This window comes from Hippocampus zosterae, chromosome 1, assembly GCF_025434085.1.
Source record: "Hippocampus zosterae strain Florida chromosome 1, ASM2543408v3, whole genome shotgun sequence".
Taxonomy (NCBI): domain Eukaryota; kingdom Metazoa; phylum Chordata; class Actinopteri; order Syngnathiformes; family Syngnathidae; genus Hippocampus; species Hippocampus zosterae.
In genome coordinates this window covers 7,261,354-7,279,384 of record NC_067451.1, presented here as the reverse complement: position 1 = coordinate 7,279,384, position 18,031 = coordinate 7,261,354, and the positions used below count along the sequence as shown (strand labels likewise).

The following is an 18,031-nucleotide window of genomic DNA, read 5'->3' as shown; positions in this document are numbered from 1 at the left end:
CACCGAGTCTCTGTGCTGTACAGTGGAGGTGCGTGGCCACAGTGTTGCACAAAGGAATTGTGGGAGGTGTAGTCCATGTGGGGGTGGGGGGCGGTGGTTCGGACATGGCCCAGCAAAGCATCTTGTGATCTCAAAGCCCTGAATTCACTGTGTGTGTGTGTGTGTCTGTGTGTGTGTTTGAGCCCCATCGTTGTATTTACACACGCACACGGTGTGTGTATATAACATCCATCAATGAATCAATCCGTAAATAAATAGCAGAATATAAACACATTACCTACACTCTACACTGATCATACTTTACCCGCTCCTGCGTTGCCATGGTTACACAACATGTGCACAGGAGGGGGGCGGGGGTGGGGGGGGTGGTCTTTTGTGCAATCAGAGCCGGTCGCGGGTCACCACCCAGATGTATGGGCCGCTCTGTTCCTCGATGACCACTTTGACCTGGTGGTACACTTCCTCGAAGGTGTCCCCGTGCACAATGGCTGCACACACACGCACACACGTTAACAGCTGGACAGTCACGCCCACAAACAACGTCAACGGGCAGCGCGTTTAACATTCGTAACTTCCAGTGTACCCGCCGACCCCCGTGAGCATAAGCGGCTCAGAAAATGGCTTGGGATCAAGGGAAGTTCCTTTTTTTTTGGTCCATTCCATCTTTTATCTGTTTCTATTGAACTCCAGAGCAATTTTCTGACATGCATTTGTTGAAATCGGTTGAACTGCCTGGCAGAATATTATGATTATTTTTTTAATGGCATTTCATTATTAATTCAAACCTTTCAGCATTAAAAGAGATGTTTTCAGTATCACAATTTCAAGAAATGTAATAGCCGCAAGTTATTGATTAAGGGCATTTCAGAAGAGTAATTTAGATACAGTGTATGTATGCATGTACTGTCAAACTAATCTTTGTCGCGGGCTACATTTTAGTTACAGTTTTCCTGGCAGGGCCGTTACGACTGAAACCATATTAAGAAGTCATGAGTAAATGTTTATTCACCCATTGTTTAAGTTGCTGAAATAAGGGGTTAGAGAACAAGAAAATGCTTACAGCATCACTCTTCTTTATTAAAAATGAGAATTTGAAATTTTGGTAGCGATTTTAGAAATCATCATGAAAGTTGCCATCTTTGATTTGCTTTCGCAGGCCACATAGAATGATATGGCGGGCCAGATCTGGGCCCCTGGCCTTGAGTTTGACACCTTTGGACTGAACTATTGTACAAAAGACACAAATCATTAAAAAAAAGTGTAGCACTGTGAGTACTTTCCAGGTGCACAGTAGCCAGCAAACATATTTACCAGTGAAACACTCGAGGAAGTCCTGTTCCATTTTGATGGCTCGATCCAGAACTTTCCTGGCCTGGTCCTCAGACAGACGCTTGTTCAGGTCACTGCACATGCGAACACAGACACAAACACACAAAATGAGAATATTTCTTGACCAGTGAGCAGGTGGCCTGTGACGGACTAACAGGATGTTCTCCAGAGATCGCGGTCGGATGAAGATCGCGATGGGGTGGAGCTGAGCGGCCTGCAGCCTCCTGACGGCGTTGGCTGACACATCCAGTATGCAGTGCTTGCCCTACAAAGGCGTAGCAAGGCCGATAAGAGAACGCGTATGCAAGCATCGTCATGGCAACCCGAAGTTTGCCCGGCGTCGCCGTCATCGGAGCGAAAGGAGCGTCTCACCTGGCGGGCAACCTGTCTGACACTTTGCACCGACGTGCCGTACAGGTGGTTGTTGTACTGGCCCGCCTCGATGAAGTGATGCGATTGGATGTCGCGCTCCATCTGTTCGCGGGATGCCACAAAGTGGTAGTCCCGACCGTCCACCTCGTAGTCCCTCCGGGGGCGAGTCGTGTCTGCAGAGGTTACGAGGAGGTCACATATGTGCATGTAAAATGTTTTTCTTTTTTTTTTTTTTTTAATCGGGAAATAATTCAACTGCTGTGTAAGTTACTGTAATGAGAGGTTTGGTCACAAGAAAATCTTACAATAGCTCTCTGTTACGTATGAGAATTTGAAATTTGGATACAGAATTTAGTAAGCGCCATGGAAGTTGATTTGCTTTCGCGGGCCACATAAAATGATGTGGCGGGCCAGATCTGGCCCCCGGGCCTCGATTTTGACACCAATGTACATGGACACATTTACAGCACAAATGATCAGATCAGCTCTTACAAAGGATAAAGAAGATGTGACTGTGAGTACTTATATTGAATGTCTCAAAGCGTTGAGACAATGTTTGTGTTCAAATATCAGTTGCAAAATATACATTTTCCAATCTACGTTAGCATTAGCATTGGGCTAGCGGATTAAACGCTAAATTGGGCTGGTTTTAATAACACGATGTGTAATTCTCCAAGTGGTAGGTTTAATTTGACAGTAAACCTCAACTAGGATTTATAATAAACAGCTTCAAGGCTATTTTTTTCGAGAATTATTCACCATTTGCCAAAGTGCCGCTTTCTGTCAAGTGATTTGACCCGACAGCCACTATACAGCGCTCATGTTTTGCTTGTTGAAGCAATCAAACTGTCCAAATGATGGCTTTTTTTCCTCAGGCCAATTTGAAGTGAAGGCACCACCGTAATTCATGACTCGGTCAAGTTGAGTTTTAGCCGAGCGAGTCGCACTCACGTGGTACGCAGGAGCCGAACTTGTCCGGGAAATCTGTGAGCAGGTCGTCGTTGACTCGGTCTTTGGTGGGTCCCAGGACGATGATGGGTCGGGCGTAGTCCACTGCGGAAACAGTTAGTGGTTAGTGGTTAGTTAGTGGTGCGTCACGTTCATTTTGCTCACGTTTTACTCTGTCTGTGAGAAAATTCGTGGTACACCTTTTTGCTTTCTTTGGTTGTTTTTGTAGTTGTACTGATACCCTCGATATATCCTATCCTTTTGTAAAACGGGTCACTTGCCAGTGAACCCCAACCCATTCATGCTTTACCATTCACCGATTAACCTTTTTTTTTTTTCCTTCCGTGAAATCTATTCTTGCGTCAAGCCCCTCTCACTCCCCCAACCCACCTTCAGTCTGCGCCACCGCCTCATAGCTCTGGACCAGCCCTGCAGCACGAAACCACAACAGTTACACACTGCCCCTTCACCCCCTCAATGAATTTGTCATCACTGCACAACTTGCCTTGCGGTTTCATTCGGGACCACTCCTTCCTCTCAACCCTGAAACACACACACACAAACACACGGCATCAGTCGCAAACCCAAGGCAGACACGAGGGTGGCTGCAGTTCTTCACCTGTGTTTGGATGGAATGTATCCGAGCTCCTCCAGCTCCCCCTGTTGGTTGACCCGTCTGGCCTGCCACCATTCGTCGTCCGAGCTGTCAATCACATGAAGCACTTCCCCAAAGTTAAAGTCCAGGGCTTGGGACAGCACGCCGCAGTCCCACGTCTTGTCGTAATCGAACAAGGCCCTGCGACACATAGGATGGCGTCGACGCCTTGCTGAGTTACTTCCTGTGTGTGTGTGTGTTACCTGACGTAGAAAGTCCGGTTGGCACGCAGGCTTCCTGGCGAGCTGTTCATCATCTGCTCACGCAGGTCGTGGATCTTGGCTTCAAAGCGGCTATATTCTACACACATCCACACATTGAAATACAGACACGCAAAAACACCCGCACAAACAGGCACACGCACCCACGGACACGGTGACTTTGTAAACGCACCGATATCAACAAGCTGATGGTGCGTATATGAACGCGCGTGCGCTCACCTTCGGGTCTGTACTGTGTTACTATGGTAACCGTTTGACCTGCGTTCTTGAGAGCGGCTGCGGCCTGCTCATGTGTCGCAAACCTGAGATCCACGCCATTCACCTACATACACAGACACACATACCGTCAGCGATGCCGGGCGGGCGTGTGCGCACGCGTGTGTGTGTGTCACACGCACGCTGAGAATCTGGTCGCCCTTCTGGAGTTCTCCGCTGAGGTCCGCCGGCCCCCCGGCGAGGATGAAGGAGATGAAGATCCCTTCGCCGTCTTCGCCGCCCACGATGTTGAAGCCCAGGCCACTGGCGCCACGTTGCACACAGACGCGGCGGGGCTCTCGGCCGTAGTCGTCCTCGACCATCATGCCGCGGTGGAGCGGCGAGTAGCGGCGCGGGGACGGCGGCGGGAGGGCTTGTGGGTAATCGCACATGTAGTCCGGTTCCATGTAGGCTGCATGGAGGAGATGGAAACATGTCCAGGGCAGGATGAAAAAGACGACGAGGTGAATTGCATTCATTCAAAAGTTGTTGATCTACCACTTATACTGAATGGTATTTCTTTTTTTAATTCATCTTGAATTCATGTAATTGTTGGGTCAAAAAAATATGCATGTATGGAGTAATAATCTCCCCCATGCATTTCATGTGCCCCCCCCGAAGGCTGGGCTCGGTTCTGCCTCTAACATTAGCCTCTCTGCCACGGCATCATATGCACGGACTCTGTTTTTTTCTGGTGGTGGTGGATGCGGGGGATTGGGAGACTAAAACATGAGTGTTTTAAAAAAATGCGCACTGATGGGTACGGAGGACAATTATTATATGAATAAGGACAGAGGGACGATGACAGAAGGGTACCCGGCTCGCGGATGGAGGACGGATCGGCAAAATAGAGTAAAGTGCTGATGATCGCATCATCCATCCATTTTCGGATCCGCTTTATCCTCGCAAGTTTCGCGGGGGGTGCTGGAGTCTGTCTCAGCTGTCTTCGGGCAATAGGCGGGGGACACCCTGAACCAGTTGCCAGCCAATCGCAGGGCACACACAGACGAACAACCATCAGTGCTCACACTCACACCTGCGGACAATTTTGAGTGTTCAATCAGAAACCCGAGTACCCGTAGTAAACCCACCGGGAGAACATGCAAATTCCAAACAGGAAGGCCCGAGCCGGGATCGAACCCACAACCTCTGCACTGTGAGGCCACTCGACCAGCAGGCCACCTATTATTATTATTGTTATATTATCGCATCATCATCATATGAAATTATAAACTTGGTTCAACAGTGTCGTAAGATACAAAATGTGTGCTCTAGTCTATCGACTCTATTTGTCTGGTCGGAAACACGGAAATTGATTTTTGGAGTATCTGTGAAAGCTTCCGTGTTATTATTAAATTAAATGCCCTGCGATTGGCTGGCAACCGATTTAGGGTGTCCCCCGCCTACTGCCCAAAGACAGCTGGGATAGGCTCCAGCACCCCCCGCGACCCTAGTGAGGATCAAGCGGCTCGGAAGATGAATGAATGAATGAATTCATGGGTGTGGTATGAATTCATTCATCTTCCGAGCCGCTTGATCCTCACTAGGGTCGCGGGGGGTGCTGGAGCCTATCCCAGCTGTCTTCGGGCAGTAGGCGGGGGACACCCTGAATCGTTGCCAGCCAATCACAGGGCACACAGAGACGAACAACTATCCACACCCACACTCACACCTAGGGACAATTTAGAGTGTTCAATCAGCCTGCCACGCATGTTTTTGGAATGTGGGAGGAAACCGGAGCACCCGGAGAAAACCCACGCAGGCCCGGGGAGAACATGCAAACTCCACACAGGGAGGCCGGAGCTGGAATCGAACCCGGTACCTCTGCACTGTGAAGCCGACGTGCTAACCACTGGACTACCGGGCCGCCCTGAATGAATGAATGTTATTATTAAATGGGCTGTCCTTTGCGACGTTCCCACATCGTGCAATGGCAATTCATATTTTGGATCGCACCCAAAGCAACGTCTGAGAAAAAGTTTTGATACGCCGCGAGTGTGAATACTGTAGTACAGCGCAAACATGCACAGTATACTTGATTCCGCCGCACCCCACTGTGCGCCCATGAAAAAGGAGGCCGTGGGGTGTGGTATCGGCCTGTAGCGGTAGCGGTGTGGGTTGGTAACTGACGCTCCTTCACTCATTTCAACATTGAACACGGTTATTTCGACAGCGGACGTACAGCTGGTGAGGTCCGGAGGGCTGAATCGCTCGGCCGGGTGGATGTAGTGCGAGGTGGGCGTGACCACCTTCAAGTAGACCACCTCTCCCGTGTTTTTCAGGGCCGAGACGGCGTCTTCGTGCAGCACGTCCTCCAGAGACAAATGGTTGACCTACAGGGGTCAAAGCTCGGCAGTCAGGTGGGTTGGCACAAGCGGATGAAAATACAAACGAAGACGCAGACTTATATTCATTAAATATAAATCCACAAAGACGCAGAGACAAATAGAGAGAGAGTTTGCGTACGGCCAGGATCTTGTCGCCGATCTGGAGCCGCCCGTCGCGCTGCGCCGCGCCGCCCTCAATGATCTTGGTGACGTAGATGCTGTTGTCGCCGGGGACGTGCTGGTTGCCGATCCCGCCGGCGATGCTGAAGCCCAGACCTGCAGGCAAAATATCTCAAAATCCTTCCTTTCCGAGCGGGGTCAAACTCAGACGTCCGCGTTACGACCTTTGGGTCCCTTCATCAGCTTGATCTTGGCGACGTGCTCGTTGAGCGGACGTCGCCTCAGGATGTAGAGCCGCACCACGGGCCCCGCCTCTTTCAGGGCCTCCACGGCCACCGAGTGCGTGACCTCGCGCACGTCCACGTCGTTGACAAACACGATGCTGTCGTTCACCCTGTGAAAAGACGCGCAAACATTGACATGTGCACGCGCTCGCGCGCATGCGCGTGCGTACCTCAGACGTCCGTCCTGCGCGGCGGCTCCTCCGGGGATGATCTTGGTGATGAAGATGGACGGGTCATCTCCAATGTGAGGGTTGTCGGTTCCTCCTGCGATGCTGAAGCCCAACCCGGAGTTTCCCTGCACACGCACGCGCGGGTGTTAAACTTCTAAACCTCAAACTGCTGCGCTGAGATAAAAGCAACAATAACAAAAATGAATGCAAATGGCATTAATCCAATCCAGCCTCTGAAAACTAATAAAATATTCACAACTACAATAGGTGACCCAGTAAGCTACTGTAAATATTTCACATTTTTTGCAGAGGATAAAGAATATATGCTTGTTTCTACAGCCATTTTGGTGTCATCCGTGTTAGAATACTGTAAAATCTGTGCATAATATGCATTTAGCCCCCCTAATAAATTATCACAAATATGGGGGGGAGGGGGGGACTATATTATACAATGGTGTTAACATGACAAAAAAAATTACCTCGTTTAGACATTTACTGCAGCAACAAAACGTCATGCTATGCATAACGCCGTCAATTCGCTATCAAGGCCCACTTCAATATCCACTTTTCTCAACCAAATAATATCCGGACATCAATCCCGAGGTAGGCTTTTGTTTGAAGTTGTCCACATCAGTGTGTCACGGCATAAAGGTTGACTTCACTCGTTTTCCAAACGTTGAGGCAATGCCGTTAACCGTTGCGATTTGCAACTGCCTTTAAGGACACAAACGGCATCCCTAAAAATATTCAATCTCCGACTGCGCCTGTTGCCGGTCTTGAGTGGCAGCCGAGCTAGCGGCTAGCAATGCTGAAGACAGCTGTCGGATTACTTTTCGAAAGCACTTTATGAACGTGAATGATTCTGCACACTTTGATGCTGACAGCGTGACACAGTTGCCGTTATTATTAGCTAGCAAATTTTGTCATGAGCACTCATAACCTGAAAGTCAACACAAATTGCCCGAACTACCCAAATCCCCCAAGTGAGGTCACTCGTAAATCAAGGTATGCTGTTAATTAATTTAGGATCAATGAAATGCCAACAGAATGAAAAAGTTTGACACTGCTAGCATGAAACATGTTACTTAAACCTATCCGGGATTATGGTGTTTTGTAATCTAAGACATATTTGTTCCTAACCAGTTCTCTTTCTGGAAATAAAAATACAAGCATCATTTATGTGTGACAGCAAATATGATGAAGAAGGTCCCCATCTGTGTGCCTTTGTGTATGCATGATGTACGTGCCTGCTTACCCTCTCAAGTGTGATCTCCTCATACTCCAGCTCTCCTTCGGATCCGTTCATCTGCGAAATCCCACCAAGGGTTAAAATCACATTCGGCGCAAAACAGCCTACGACCCCCCCCCCCCCCCCACACACACTTCTGACGACCGGTTGCCATGGCAACAGTCGCCTTCAGGACCCAGGCGAGTCTCTCTCTCTCTCTCTCTCCCAAGTCTTGGCCGTTGCTATGACATCACTTCCGCCTGTCCTGCGTGCGGCTTGTGCAACGAGGCAGGAGATGGCGCTCCCGATGTACGCGATTTGTGGGAGGGCAGAAAAAAAAAAAAAAAAAAAAAAGGAAGTGACACCCCTTTAAAAATATTCATAAATGCCTATATGAATAGTTTAAACAATAAACGACAAGAGCGAAACACTTGAAACATAATTTCAAACTCATATGACTACATGTCAAAGACATGTGAAAAAGCCTCTCCACTAACGACCCAGGTTAAACGTAAATCTCCCTCACATAAAAAGAACTAAGATGTGTAGTATGTTCACTAAGGAAACGAGCATTCTATTTTATAGCCCTCGTCCAAAACAAACTGAATTTAACAGAATTAAATAGTTTGTGCATCACAATTTAATGCTTCGATTTCATTCGTGGCGATGCGCCTCGGTGGCAGTATGATAGAATCATGCAGACATAAGTGAATTATAGTTTTAAATCTACTGCACTGTGCCTCAGGAAGCTGCTGCAGTTATTATGATGATGATGATGATGATGATGATGAGGCTAAGGAATATACTGTATACGTTTTGTGAAATTGTCTGCCTACATGTATGGCTGCACCATTTGTGTTGCTTATAGGCTATCCATTAGCTGGTCTTTGGCATTTTCCATTAAGTGTTAGCATTAAGCTAGTGGTAGCATTTTTAAGACAATTTTGTTGTCTTGTATAGAATACACAAAGTGTAATTCACTTTTGTTTTTTACTCTGACAGTAAACAGCAGAGGCTTCTGAGCTTGAAGCCTCTGTTGCTTCCTATGAACTGAGGTGAATTTTAATTTTTGTACTCATCTGAGATTTATTCTTTCAGATTAACATCAAAATGATGATCTTAAAATGATATTTAAGTGTTTGTTGTATATTTACAGTTTAAATTATTAACAAGGGAACTTATGATTGTTTTTAGGGGGAACGTCAATTATTGGGAGGATTTTCGCTGCTTCCAAGGGTTGACCAACACTTCATGCTTGGCAGAGGTAACAAATCCTGACCTGATCGGGGAGCAGAACGGGTTGTGTGGCAGGTGGAAGGATGAGGAGATGACACGTTTTATGTCCAGGAGAAGGAGGAGGAGATTGTGGAGTCTGTGATTATGTAACGGCGATGTTAGTTACACTTCACACTCAGTTTCCCATGACACCTCCGTGAGTGCGTGCGCGTGGAGGTCAAAAATGAACGTTTATCGCACAATGAGGAGGATGAAGAGGAGGCGGCTTTCTTGCAGCTTTTTGGAATGTGGGAGGAAGCCGGTACCGTCAAACCACACACAGAAGCGGGGCCCAAATCCCTACCTCAGAACTGCCTGCCAGACTCGCAAATCACCCCTACGCCACGCTGCCCGTGATGCTGACCGAAGCAACCGACAAGCCGGGCAATTATCCCCGCCCCCCCTGATTGGTCGGGCTGAGTAAAAGGTGAACTTGTAACGTTACCATCATCCTCTGTCTGTGTCTCTTGGCTCTGCGTACGTTGTTGATGAAGCGACGTCCCATCTTCTTGGCGTACCACACCGACACAAACATCACTTCCTGTCTACGCAGCGTCTTGCCCCCTTCGCGGTAAGGGGGTGGGGGGGGGGGGATAGTGGGCTTGGGGCTTACATAAAGATGGAGGAGTGACGGATGAACGATCGGGCACCCTTGTTAGGTCTTGCCGTGATCGTTAACGTGGCTCATCCCAGTCAGGGAAAAAAAAAAAAAAAAAAAAAGGACTAACGAGCAAATCCAGCGATGAGAAGACGACGCTCTTCGGCGCTCGTCATCCTCATCCTCATCCTCATCCTCCCCCGCTCGCTGCGCTCAACTCAACTGCTGTGTTTCTTCTCTCGCTCTCTCCCTCTCTCTGCCCCCTCCCCCACCCATACCAGGAATCACCTCCCCTCCATGATGTCACACACACACACACACACACAAAATATTGCTGCCATGGAGACCCCCCCTCCTCCATTTTTTTGCCCATTGCTATGGCGACAAGCAGGAATACATGTGCATGTGTGTGTCAGTACGTACAGTGAGCGCTGCAGGCCGTGCGAGGGTGTCCAGGTGTGCGCGCCCGAACTCAGGGGCGTGTCCGTCTGTCACGTTTCCAGGGCTTGGCTGGTCGTCGTCGTCGTCGTCGTCATGGTAACGATACTTCTGCGAGGGTGGGGACACACACACACACAGTTACAACACGAACTTTAGCATTCGGCGACTAGCGTGACCCGGAAACAGCCGGCGGCGCCGTCTTCCAACATTTGTGTGACCCGAGTGAGGAGCAGGAAGTGGAAGACACACAAGTGGTATGTTCTAGTTAACGCACGCAAACACACGCACACACGTGTAAATACAGGCGGCTTATGTTAAAGACACACATGAGCATGCTGATGTGTGGCGCTCTGCTCTTACCTTGGTGGTGACAATGCAGAGGCAGTCCATATCCACACACACACACACACGCACACACACACACACACACACACACACACACACACACACACACGCACACGCACACACACACGCACACACATACACACACACACTTAGATCGCGCTTAGTGCCCCCCCCCCCTCCGCTGTTCTACTCCTCCGCTTCCCACCGTCTGTCGACAATGAGCCAATGAGAAGGAGGAGGGGGAGAAGGGGGGCGGGGGCGCGATGCAACGAGTGTTATTTTCTGCTGGGGGGGGGGTCACCTCCTTGACGACAGAAAGAGAGAGGAGAGAGGAGAGGAGGGGGCTGTGCTCTCGTTGCCATGGTGTGATGCAGCTGTTGCTAAGGAAAGGTGGTCGGCCGTTGGACGGCGAGCGTACCTGGACAGGTGTCGGCGGACGGCTGGCCGCGTGGCTTTCACACACCGTCAGCTCATAGAACTCCTGGATGTCTGCACACATGGTGACAATATTGAGTGCTTGGAAGTATACTGGATCATCACTGTACTTTAAAAACCTTGTCTAGTAAATTTTGAGATTTCTTTCTACTTCATAGATACACATGTTGGAAGATAATTGTTGAACTATGTACCGGTAGTAATCAATTAGGGAGACTGCCTTAATTAAATACCCAGAAAATGTTTTTCCCCCTTCTGCTGTCCTGACCACTTGAGAGCACCACGTTCTGGTTAGCAGCTGTGACTATGCGCACGCCACACGGAGAAAGCGGAAGAACAAGAGCAGTAAAGATGTTTTGGGGGGGGGGGGGTTGCCTTGATAATCAACTTGTGGACCAGGATTTCGCTTTAGAGCGCCCCGTAATCACAGCGTGGAAAAGCCCCACGACGACCCGGTAAGAGACATTGCGGCCAGATGGGGCTTTAAGCGAATATATTTACATGACTCAAAGTAAAATGCGTTGTAGAACATTTGAACTTCATTTGGGGTTAATAAAAGACATTTTAAATGTTGCTGGGTGTGTGCTGACTCCCATTTTACATTTTAATGTGATTCATTCTGAACACAGCTACATCCCATTTTGTTTTCTTTTTTTGTCACACAAATCTGAGCAGGGGTGTGTGAAGTTTTTATACCCACTGTATGCAGATATACACTACACACATTTCAACATTAGTGTCAGTGCCCGAGAAGTGAAATTGCAGTACCAAGCAACGCCTGAAACAGGTCACTCTGGAAGATGTTGAGCAGCTTCTCAGCTTCTCTCCCTTTGACCCCCTCCGAGCAGGCCTCCATCAGTTGCAGCGCTCGCTGAGTGTCTGGAAACGGACGCAAGGCATAAGCCAAGGCACCGCGCGCACAATGCAAAGAAGCGTTTGAGAAAAATGACTAAAAGGTCATCTCACCGTCTCGCTTCAGCGGCATGTTGTCCTGTGATTCCACAGAAATCCTCTTTAGGGATTTGCCAGGAGCACTGCATGCTGGGTAGTGGAGTCTGCTCGTTAGATGGACTCCACTTAAGCCCAAAGGCAGGAATCAATCACACATGAAGTAATCGCTGACATCGTTTGGTAAAATTCAAGTCCAATTTTTTCAAAATTGTCCAAAATTGTCTTGTTTTATTTGAATGATCGGGCGACGCAGGCAGGACGGCAAAGACATGTTTTCTCGCAGTTTTTGGTGAGCCCACGCAACATAAAAACTGAGGGGTAGACTTGACAAACATTAAGACAGTCTACATCGGACCTTTTTTTTGACAACTTTCTCAAATCCTCAAAGTTCTTCTGACACTAACTGGAGGTGTGGCTGGCAGACGCAGGCCATTCTTAGTCTTCTTTGTTGATTTTCTGCTCAGTATTCTTTACCAAAAAAAAAAAAAGAAACAGAGTAACAGTCTAGGGCACAGGTGTCAAACACAAAGCCCAGGGGCCAGATCCGGCCCGCCACCTCATTTTATGTGGCCCGCAAAAGCAAATCAAACATATCAACAACTTCTATGATGATAGCTAAAATCTGTACCAAAACTTAAAATTTTCATCTGTAATAAATAAGAACAGTATTGAAAGCATTTTCTTGTTACCAAACCCACCATGATGGTAACTTAAATAAAAGTTGAGTAAACCGTTATTCTTGACTTCTTTATATGGTTTCAGTCATAACAGCCAACAAAACAAAAATAACAAGAGTTGAGGAAATGCTATTTTATGTCAAACGGTGTCGTAGGGCTGCATGAGTATTTCTTATTATTGATTTTATTTGCCCGTAACGTCACTCATTATGTTTCTTCGACATTTAATACGTTAATAACCTGAAGCTAATGGTAAATTCATCAGTTCATATTTGTTTCTTTTTTAATGCTTTCATACTTCAATTTTCCTCTCTGTCGCAAAGATGAAAAAAAAAGTAGTAGTAGTCAGATGTTCTGCTTGTGTAATTCATCACTGTTGTTCCAAGTGTTAAGACAAAAAAAAATATTGGCCGAGGCCCAATCTAAACGATGGTTTTCCCCTCACACTTTTTAAGAATTAAAAAAAATGCTTTGTTATAAACCCACTGTGTAAAACCTACAAGTAAAATGCAGAGGAGACGTACATTTACAATTCGACCTTGAAAACACTAAAGTCCTGTCACCTCAAGTTCAGCTGTCTTACTCCAAAGAGAATACCGTAGGTGAGCTCTGATCGCATTTCCGCCCTCTCGAACCCAAAGTCAGCCGGGGCCGGGGCTCCAACTCACCCGCGACCACAAAGAAGGCAGGCGTTGTGCAAAACGGACGGATGGTCACGTGACTTTCAAAATCCACAAGCGGACTCATGACATGCGAGTGAGAACACTCCCACACGGACTTCGGCGTAACGATCCCAAATCCCCTCCAAATGCATGATGGGGACACGTCCAGTTTTAGCACAATCCAAACAAATGAGCATCACTTCCTGTCTGTGGTGCGTCATCCAATCACGAGCTCACGTCACCGTATGGGGGCTCACTTCTTGTGGAACAGGTAGATAGGCTGTTTCTCACCTAGAAACAAAATTCAGATCAGTGTGTGTGTGTGTGTGTGTGTGTGTGTGTGCACCAGTGTGTGTGTGTGTACCAGTGTTTGTGAGGAGTCTGTAGGAGCAGAAGCCGACAGTGTCCATCAAATAGGAAGTGAAGTTCTCTGGTCTCACTTGTAAATTCCTGTAGTGATAGGATGTAGTTGCCTAGGAGACAACACCAGTGCCGTCAATCAAATCAAACAGTGAACCCCAAGAAGCGAGTGTGCGTGAGCATTACCGAGACTTTTTTGCTGCGGCCGTAGCGTCGCCACGGGTGCGGTTCGAGGATGAACAATCCGCCCGGTGACAGGCTCTGATAGGCTCGTCGGAAAAGTCTGGCCACGCCCTCATCACCGGCTTGCAGCTGCACCCACTTCGTCATGCAGAGACACATGATGACATCATACTGACCCCTCCCGGGCCACGCCTCCTGCTCTGACACGTAGTCCCCCTGTGGCAGGAACCACAAAAGGGTGTTAAATCTCAGGCCATGATGACCACAAACAGGAAGTGGTGAGCGACACTCACCTGAATGAAGGAGATGTTGTTGGGAAACCTGCGCGAGGGCGGGGGAGCGGCCAGGAGGAGAGGGGGCGCGGCCAGAGGACCGCGACTCACCCTCAGTGAGAGGGGGAAGGCCATGAGACGCACAGCTTCGTCCTCCTTCGGCTCCTCTAACTTTTGCTCCTCCTTTTCAACGTCTCCTCTACTTGGGGAGGAGCAGGACATGAGGGAGCACCTCCTCTTCCTCTCCTCCTCCACGAGGTCATGTGACAGGAAGTGCCTGATGTTCTGCCTGGCAGCGCGCACCAGTCGCCCATCCAGCTCCACCCCGAGGATGTGCGTGGGGTTGAAGGCGCGCGCCACGGTGAGAGTCAGGTGACCGGCGCCACAGCCCACATCCAGCACCTTCTTGTCTTGGAACCAATTGGCTTGCAGCAAACGCAGCCGCGGGTCCTCCGCCGGCCCTACGCGCCCTTCCCACCCGCTGCCGTAGAACCCCTGGTAGCCGTAGAAGCGGCAACAGTTCCCGTACTGGTAGCGACGTTTGTCCTTTTCTGGAGGCTTGCGTGTGCACCTGCAAAGCAACGGTCAAGTAGACCAGCAGTCAATTTGGGTAGCTGTACGTCAACAATTTTCAAAATTGGAAACATTCCACGGAGGTTTTTGGAATTGCAGGTTGGGTTTTAATGGGAGAACGTAAATATTGTTGGGGAAAATGCCTTTTAGCATAATCCAATTTCTGACTCAAACAACTAATTGAATATACAGTATACGCTAAACTAAATCAATGAAAGAATGAATTGCTCAAAAATATATAAAACATAATAAAGTTCTACTTGCAAATTAATCTGTTTTGGTCTTTTACAACTTTAATTAATTCTCCTTTGGACAAAATTGTTTGTATTTCTGCTTGAATATGATCCCGTTCCAAATTTCCCCAGTTTGTCTTCACGTAGAAATTAAGCAGAAAAATGAATCTTAAATTATCCACCACTTTACAAGAATTCATCAAATGACATTCAAGTGTTTGTATTTCAGAACACTCACTTGTCGGGCCCTCGCCCTCCTGCCAGCGGCGTGTGGAAGTGGGTGGCCTCCACCCTGTCCACGACGGCACGCGTTAACCTCGCCGAAGTGGTGCGCCGTCGACCCCTCTGGCGCCGGTCACCAGATTTCCGTGCGGTGCCTGGAGGAGGGTGCGAGTGCCTCCTTGGAAGGATCGGGGGCGGGGCGATGTCCTCTCGACAGGTGATAGCCGTGTTGAGTTCACAAGGCAGAGGGGACACTGCCACACTGCCCTCTCTGGACAATACTGGAACTGTCACAATAAACCATACAGTCTGTACAGTTTTATTTTGATTTGTTGCGGAAAGCATCAACATTAAAAATGGGCAATTTTTCTGTATTTTTTCCCCTGCCACATATAGAAACTTATTAACAGTCAAGGTCCCCAAACCACGAAAACATTGAGGTTGACTGCACTGTATGCATGCCAGCGGGTGCCTCACCTTTCAGTCCATCTGTGGAGGGGAAGATGGGACGGTTCACTGCCTCCTTGTCGCCGCCATGATGGTTCCTGTGTCTCCTTCTGGATTTAAGGGGAGACAGCAAGACGCCTTGAGCCCCGCCGCCTGGTCTTCCCTCTTCCTTCAGGTTCAAAGGGTCTGTGATGTCTCGGGGAACCAGGATGTCTACAGGGTCCCTGCTGCGGGATGGGAGGGGTGAACACTTTGGAGTCGTCTCATTGGTTTCCCTTATGATGAGAAATGGAAAAAAAGGCGGTAGCTGAGAGACACATGGATGTTACAGGTAAAGTGCAGAATGCATAAAGTCAGTGATGGGAAGTAACCAAGTATAAATAATTAATGACTGTACTGTAATAAAAACATGAGAATGTAAAGAGATAAACTACTTTCATTCAGTTTTTGCTTATGTGCCTTTAAAGGGCATAGCCTTTTGCCACCTCCTCTTCCTCACCTGTTGATGTCTTCGTCCAACAACGAATTCAGGTTGAGAGGGTCGAAGATGTTTCCGCCCAACAGGAAGTGAGTGGGCAGCAGGGATTCCACTTGACTTTCACTGCGGACACGACGACGTCGCTTGGCCGGCCCCTTGAAAGCGAGACCTACGGAGTAACGCTTCCTTGGGATGCGCTGAGCAGATGCCGTCACAGTGCTCTGACCACTGCCGTTTGTTGAGGCTCGGGGCTGACGGCCAACGGAGATCTTTTCGGACTTGTCTAGTGACATAATCTTCCTGCTGCTTTAGCTCCTTGCTACAGAACAAAATAGTGAAATGTTGAACAATATGACATGTGCATTCAAAGCTTTAGCTCAATTAAGTGCCCCTGTAAAGGTTATAGTGCATTTTACATTAATTCATAAGTTTCACTTGTGAACCCCATTTCATTTTTTTTGTGAATAGTGATAGGTTACAAAGGGTTTTTTGTTTTTTTTGTTTTAAGGAAATTGTTTTCAAGTGCCCGTCCGTGGGGAACAACATTTGACAACCACTGTACTAAATATTTGTGATGCCTTGGGAATTCTGTGCATGTCACCACTGGCTCAACACCCCCTTTTTACACCTTAGCTTTCTGTTTGCTGCATGCTGTCAAAACGTCTGCTGGTTGCAAGTAAAAACTCGATTGTATGTGTGTGCGTAGGAGTGCTTACTTGTTCAAAAGACTTTTCCTCTCCAGCGTGTTGTTTCCCAAAGACCCCGGCGATCACTCCAAGTGTATGACGGGCAAAAATAGAAAAGTGAAGTGCCCTTTTTCTTTACCCCACCCACCGGAAGCTATGTGCGCCAATCGCGGACCAAGACCAGCGGACAGTTAGCTCTCATTAGCAGTTTGGAGGAAGTGGCTAACACAGTGCTAACTCGACTCCTCTGCGAAGTCCAGCGAGAACAAACATTATAAAACGCGGGTTTGGAGTGCATGTGCGTGTCAAACGTACCTCGGCGAGACGCAATAGCTAGCGTTAACCCGCGCGAACTGTTCGGCATCGTCTCATATCGTCGCGAGACGGCCTGTTTTCATTTACACCAGTCAGAGCAAGGGGACACGCCAGCAGAGTGATTGACGACACGAATAACCAATTAGAAATCAGAGTGTCTGTTTGCCTCCCGCAAATGCACCAATCAGAGAGAAGAGATGTCCCGAGCGGCGCCTGACTAAAAAAAACATCGACAGAGCGATATACGGGGTGGGCCAAAAAGCAGCTGTGCACTTCGTAAATCAACTCAATTAACCCTTTAACCGAAGTAGAATAGAAGTAAATTAAGTATGACCGAAACAAGCAGGTGTGAAAGTATGGTAAGAGGAATGTGGAAGGAAAAAGCGTGGTATGGAAAGAAGGAAGGAAGGAAGGAAGGAAGGAAGGAAGAGGAGGGAGGAAGGGACAGAGGTGGTATGGGTGCCAGTCAAGAAGGATAGAAGGTAGCAGGAAAGAAGCACGTATGACATTAAGGAAACAAGGAGGGTATAAATGAAAGGATGAAATGGGGGAATGAAATAAGGAACTGAGTAAGGATGATATGAAGGGAACAAGGATGTATGAATAAAATAGGACACCTTTATTGGCATTGTGCACAACAAATGGCTGATGAATAAAAAATAATCATAATAATAATTAAATTATGTGAAGGAAAATTGTAAATACTACTGCGATTTATCCGTTTGTGTTCATATTGTATTTAATTGAAAGATGTTTGTTGTTGTTTTTTTTTCTCTTTCTCCTTTCTTCTTTCTACATACATTCTTGCTGCTGGAGGCTGTAAATTTCCCCAGTGTGGGGCGAATAAAGGATATCTTATCTTAAAATTGAAACATTTAAATGGATGACAGTGTGAGCTGTGAGAAAATGACAGGATGGAAGAATGGATGAAGCAGAAGTCTCAAACTTTGGTATTTTTGCTTTTTTAAA

General features: G+C 47.8%; 2 protein-coding genes across 4 annotated transcripts; both read right to left on the bottom strand.

The window, feature by feature from the left end:
- Positions 1 to 76: 76 nt before the first annotated feature.
- On the bottom strand, positions 77 to 12,139 carry LOC127599639 (disks large homolog 4-like). 3 transcript variants are annotated; one of them, XM_052063735.1, is made up of 20 exons: positions 11,970 to 12,139; positions 11,772 to 11,882; positions 10,987 to 11,057; positions 10,206 to 10,331; positions 7,937 to 7,987; positions 6,682 to 6,806; positions 6,452 to 6,621; positions 6,247 to 6,383; positions 5,963 to 6,113; positions 3,924 to 4,192; positions 3,745 to 3,847; positions 3,508 to 3,604; positions 3,269 to 3,445; positions 3,155 to 3,192; positions 3,040 to 3,078; positions 2,653 to 2,754; positions 1,702 to 1,874; positions 1,485 to 1,594; positions 1,312 to 1,403; positions 77 to 488 (listed from the first exon to the last, which is right to left on the bottom strand). In XM_052063735.1, the coding sequence occupies exons 1-20, from the start codon at positions 11,986 to 11,988 to the stop codon at positions 382 to 384; spliced, it is 2,268 nt and encodes a 755-aa protein (XP_051919695.1). In that variant the 5' UTR covers positions 11,989 to 12,139; the 3' UTR covers positions 77 to 381. The 3 variants fall into 3 exon arrangements, with proteins under 3 accessions (XP_051919695.1, XP_051919702.1, XP_051919708.1); XM_052063742.1 differs by lacking the exons at positions 10,987 to 11,057; positions 11,772 to 11,882; positions 11,970 to 12,139 and adding an exon at positions 10,584 to 10,742; XM_052063748.1 differs by lacking the exons at positions 10,206 to 10,331; positions 10,987 to 11,057; positions 11,772 to 11,882; positions 11,970 to 12,139 and adding an exon at positions 9,630 to 10,062.
- A 548-nt stretch (positions 12,140 to 12,687) lies between these two features.
- On the bottom strand, positions 12,688 to 17,480 carry LOC127599697 (7SK snRNA methylphosphate capping enzyme-like). The gene is made up of 8 exons (XM_052063839.1): positions 16,778 to 17,480; positions 16,083 to 16,380; positions 15,614 to 15,858; positions 15,153 to 15,423; positions 14,130 to 14,679; positions 13,840 to 14,052; positions 13,658 to 13,766; positions 12,688 to 13,584 (listed from the first exon to the last, which is right to left on the bottom strand). The coding sequence occupies exons 2-8, from the start codon at positions 16,352 to 16,354 to the stop codon at positions 13,547 to 13,549; spliced, it is 1,698 nt and encodes a 565-aa protein (XP_051919799.1). The 5' UTR covers positions 16,355 to 16,380; positions 16,778 to 17,480; the 3' UTR covers positions 12,688 to 13,546.
- Between the last annotated feature and the right edge of the window lie 551 nt (positions 17,481 to 18,031).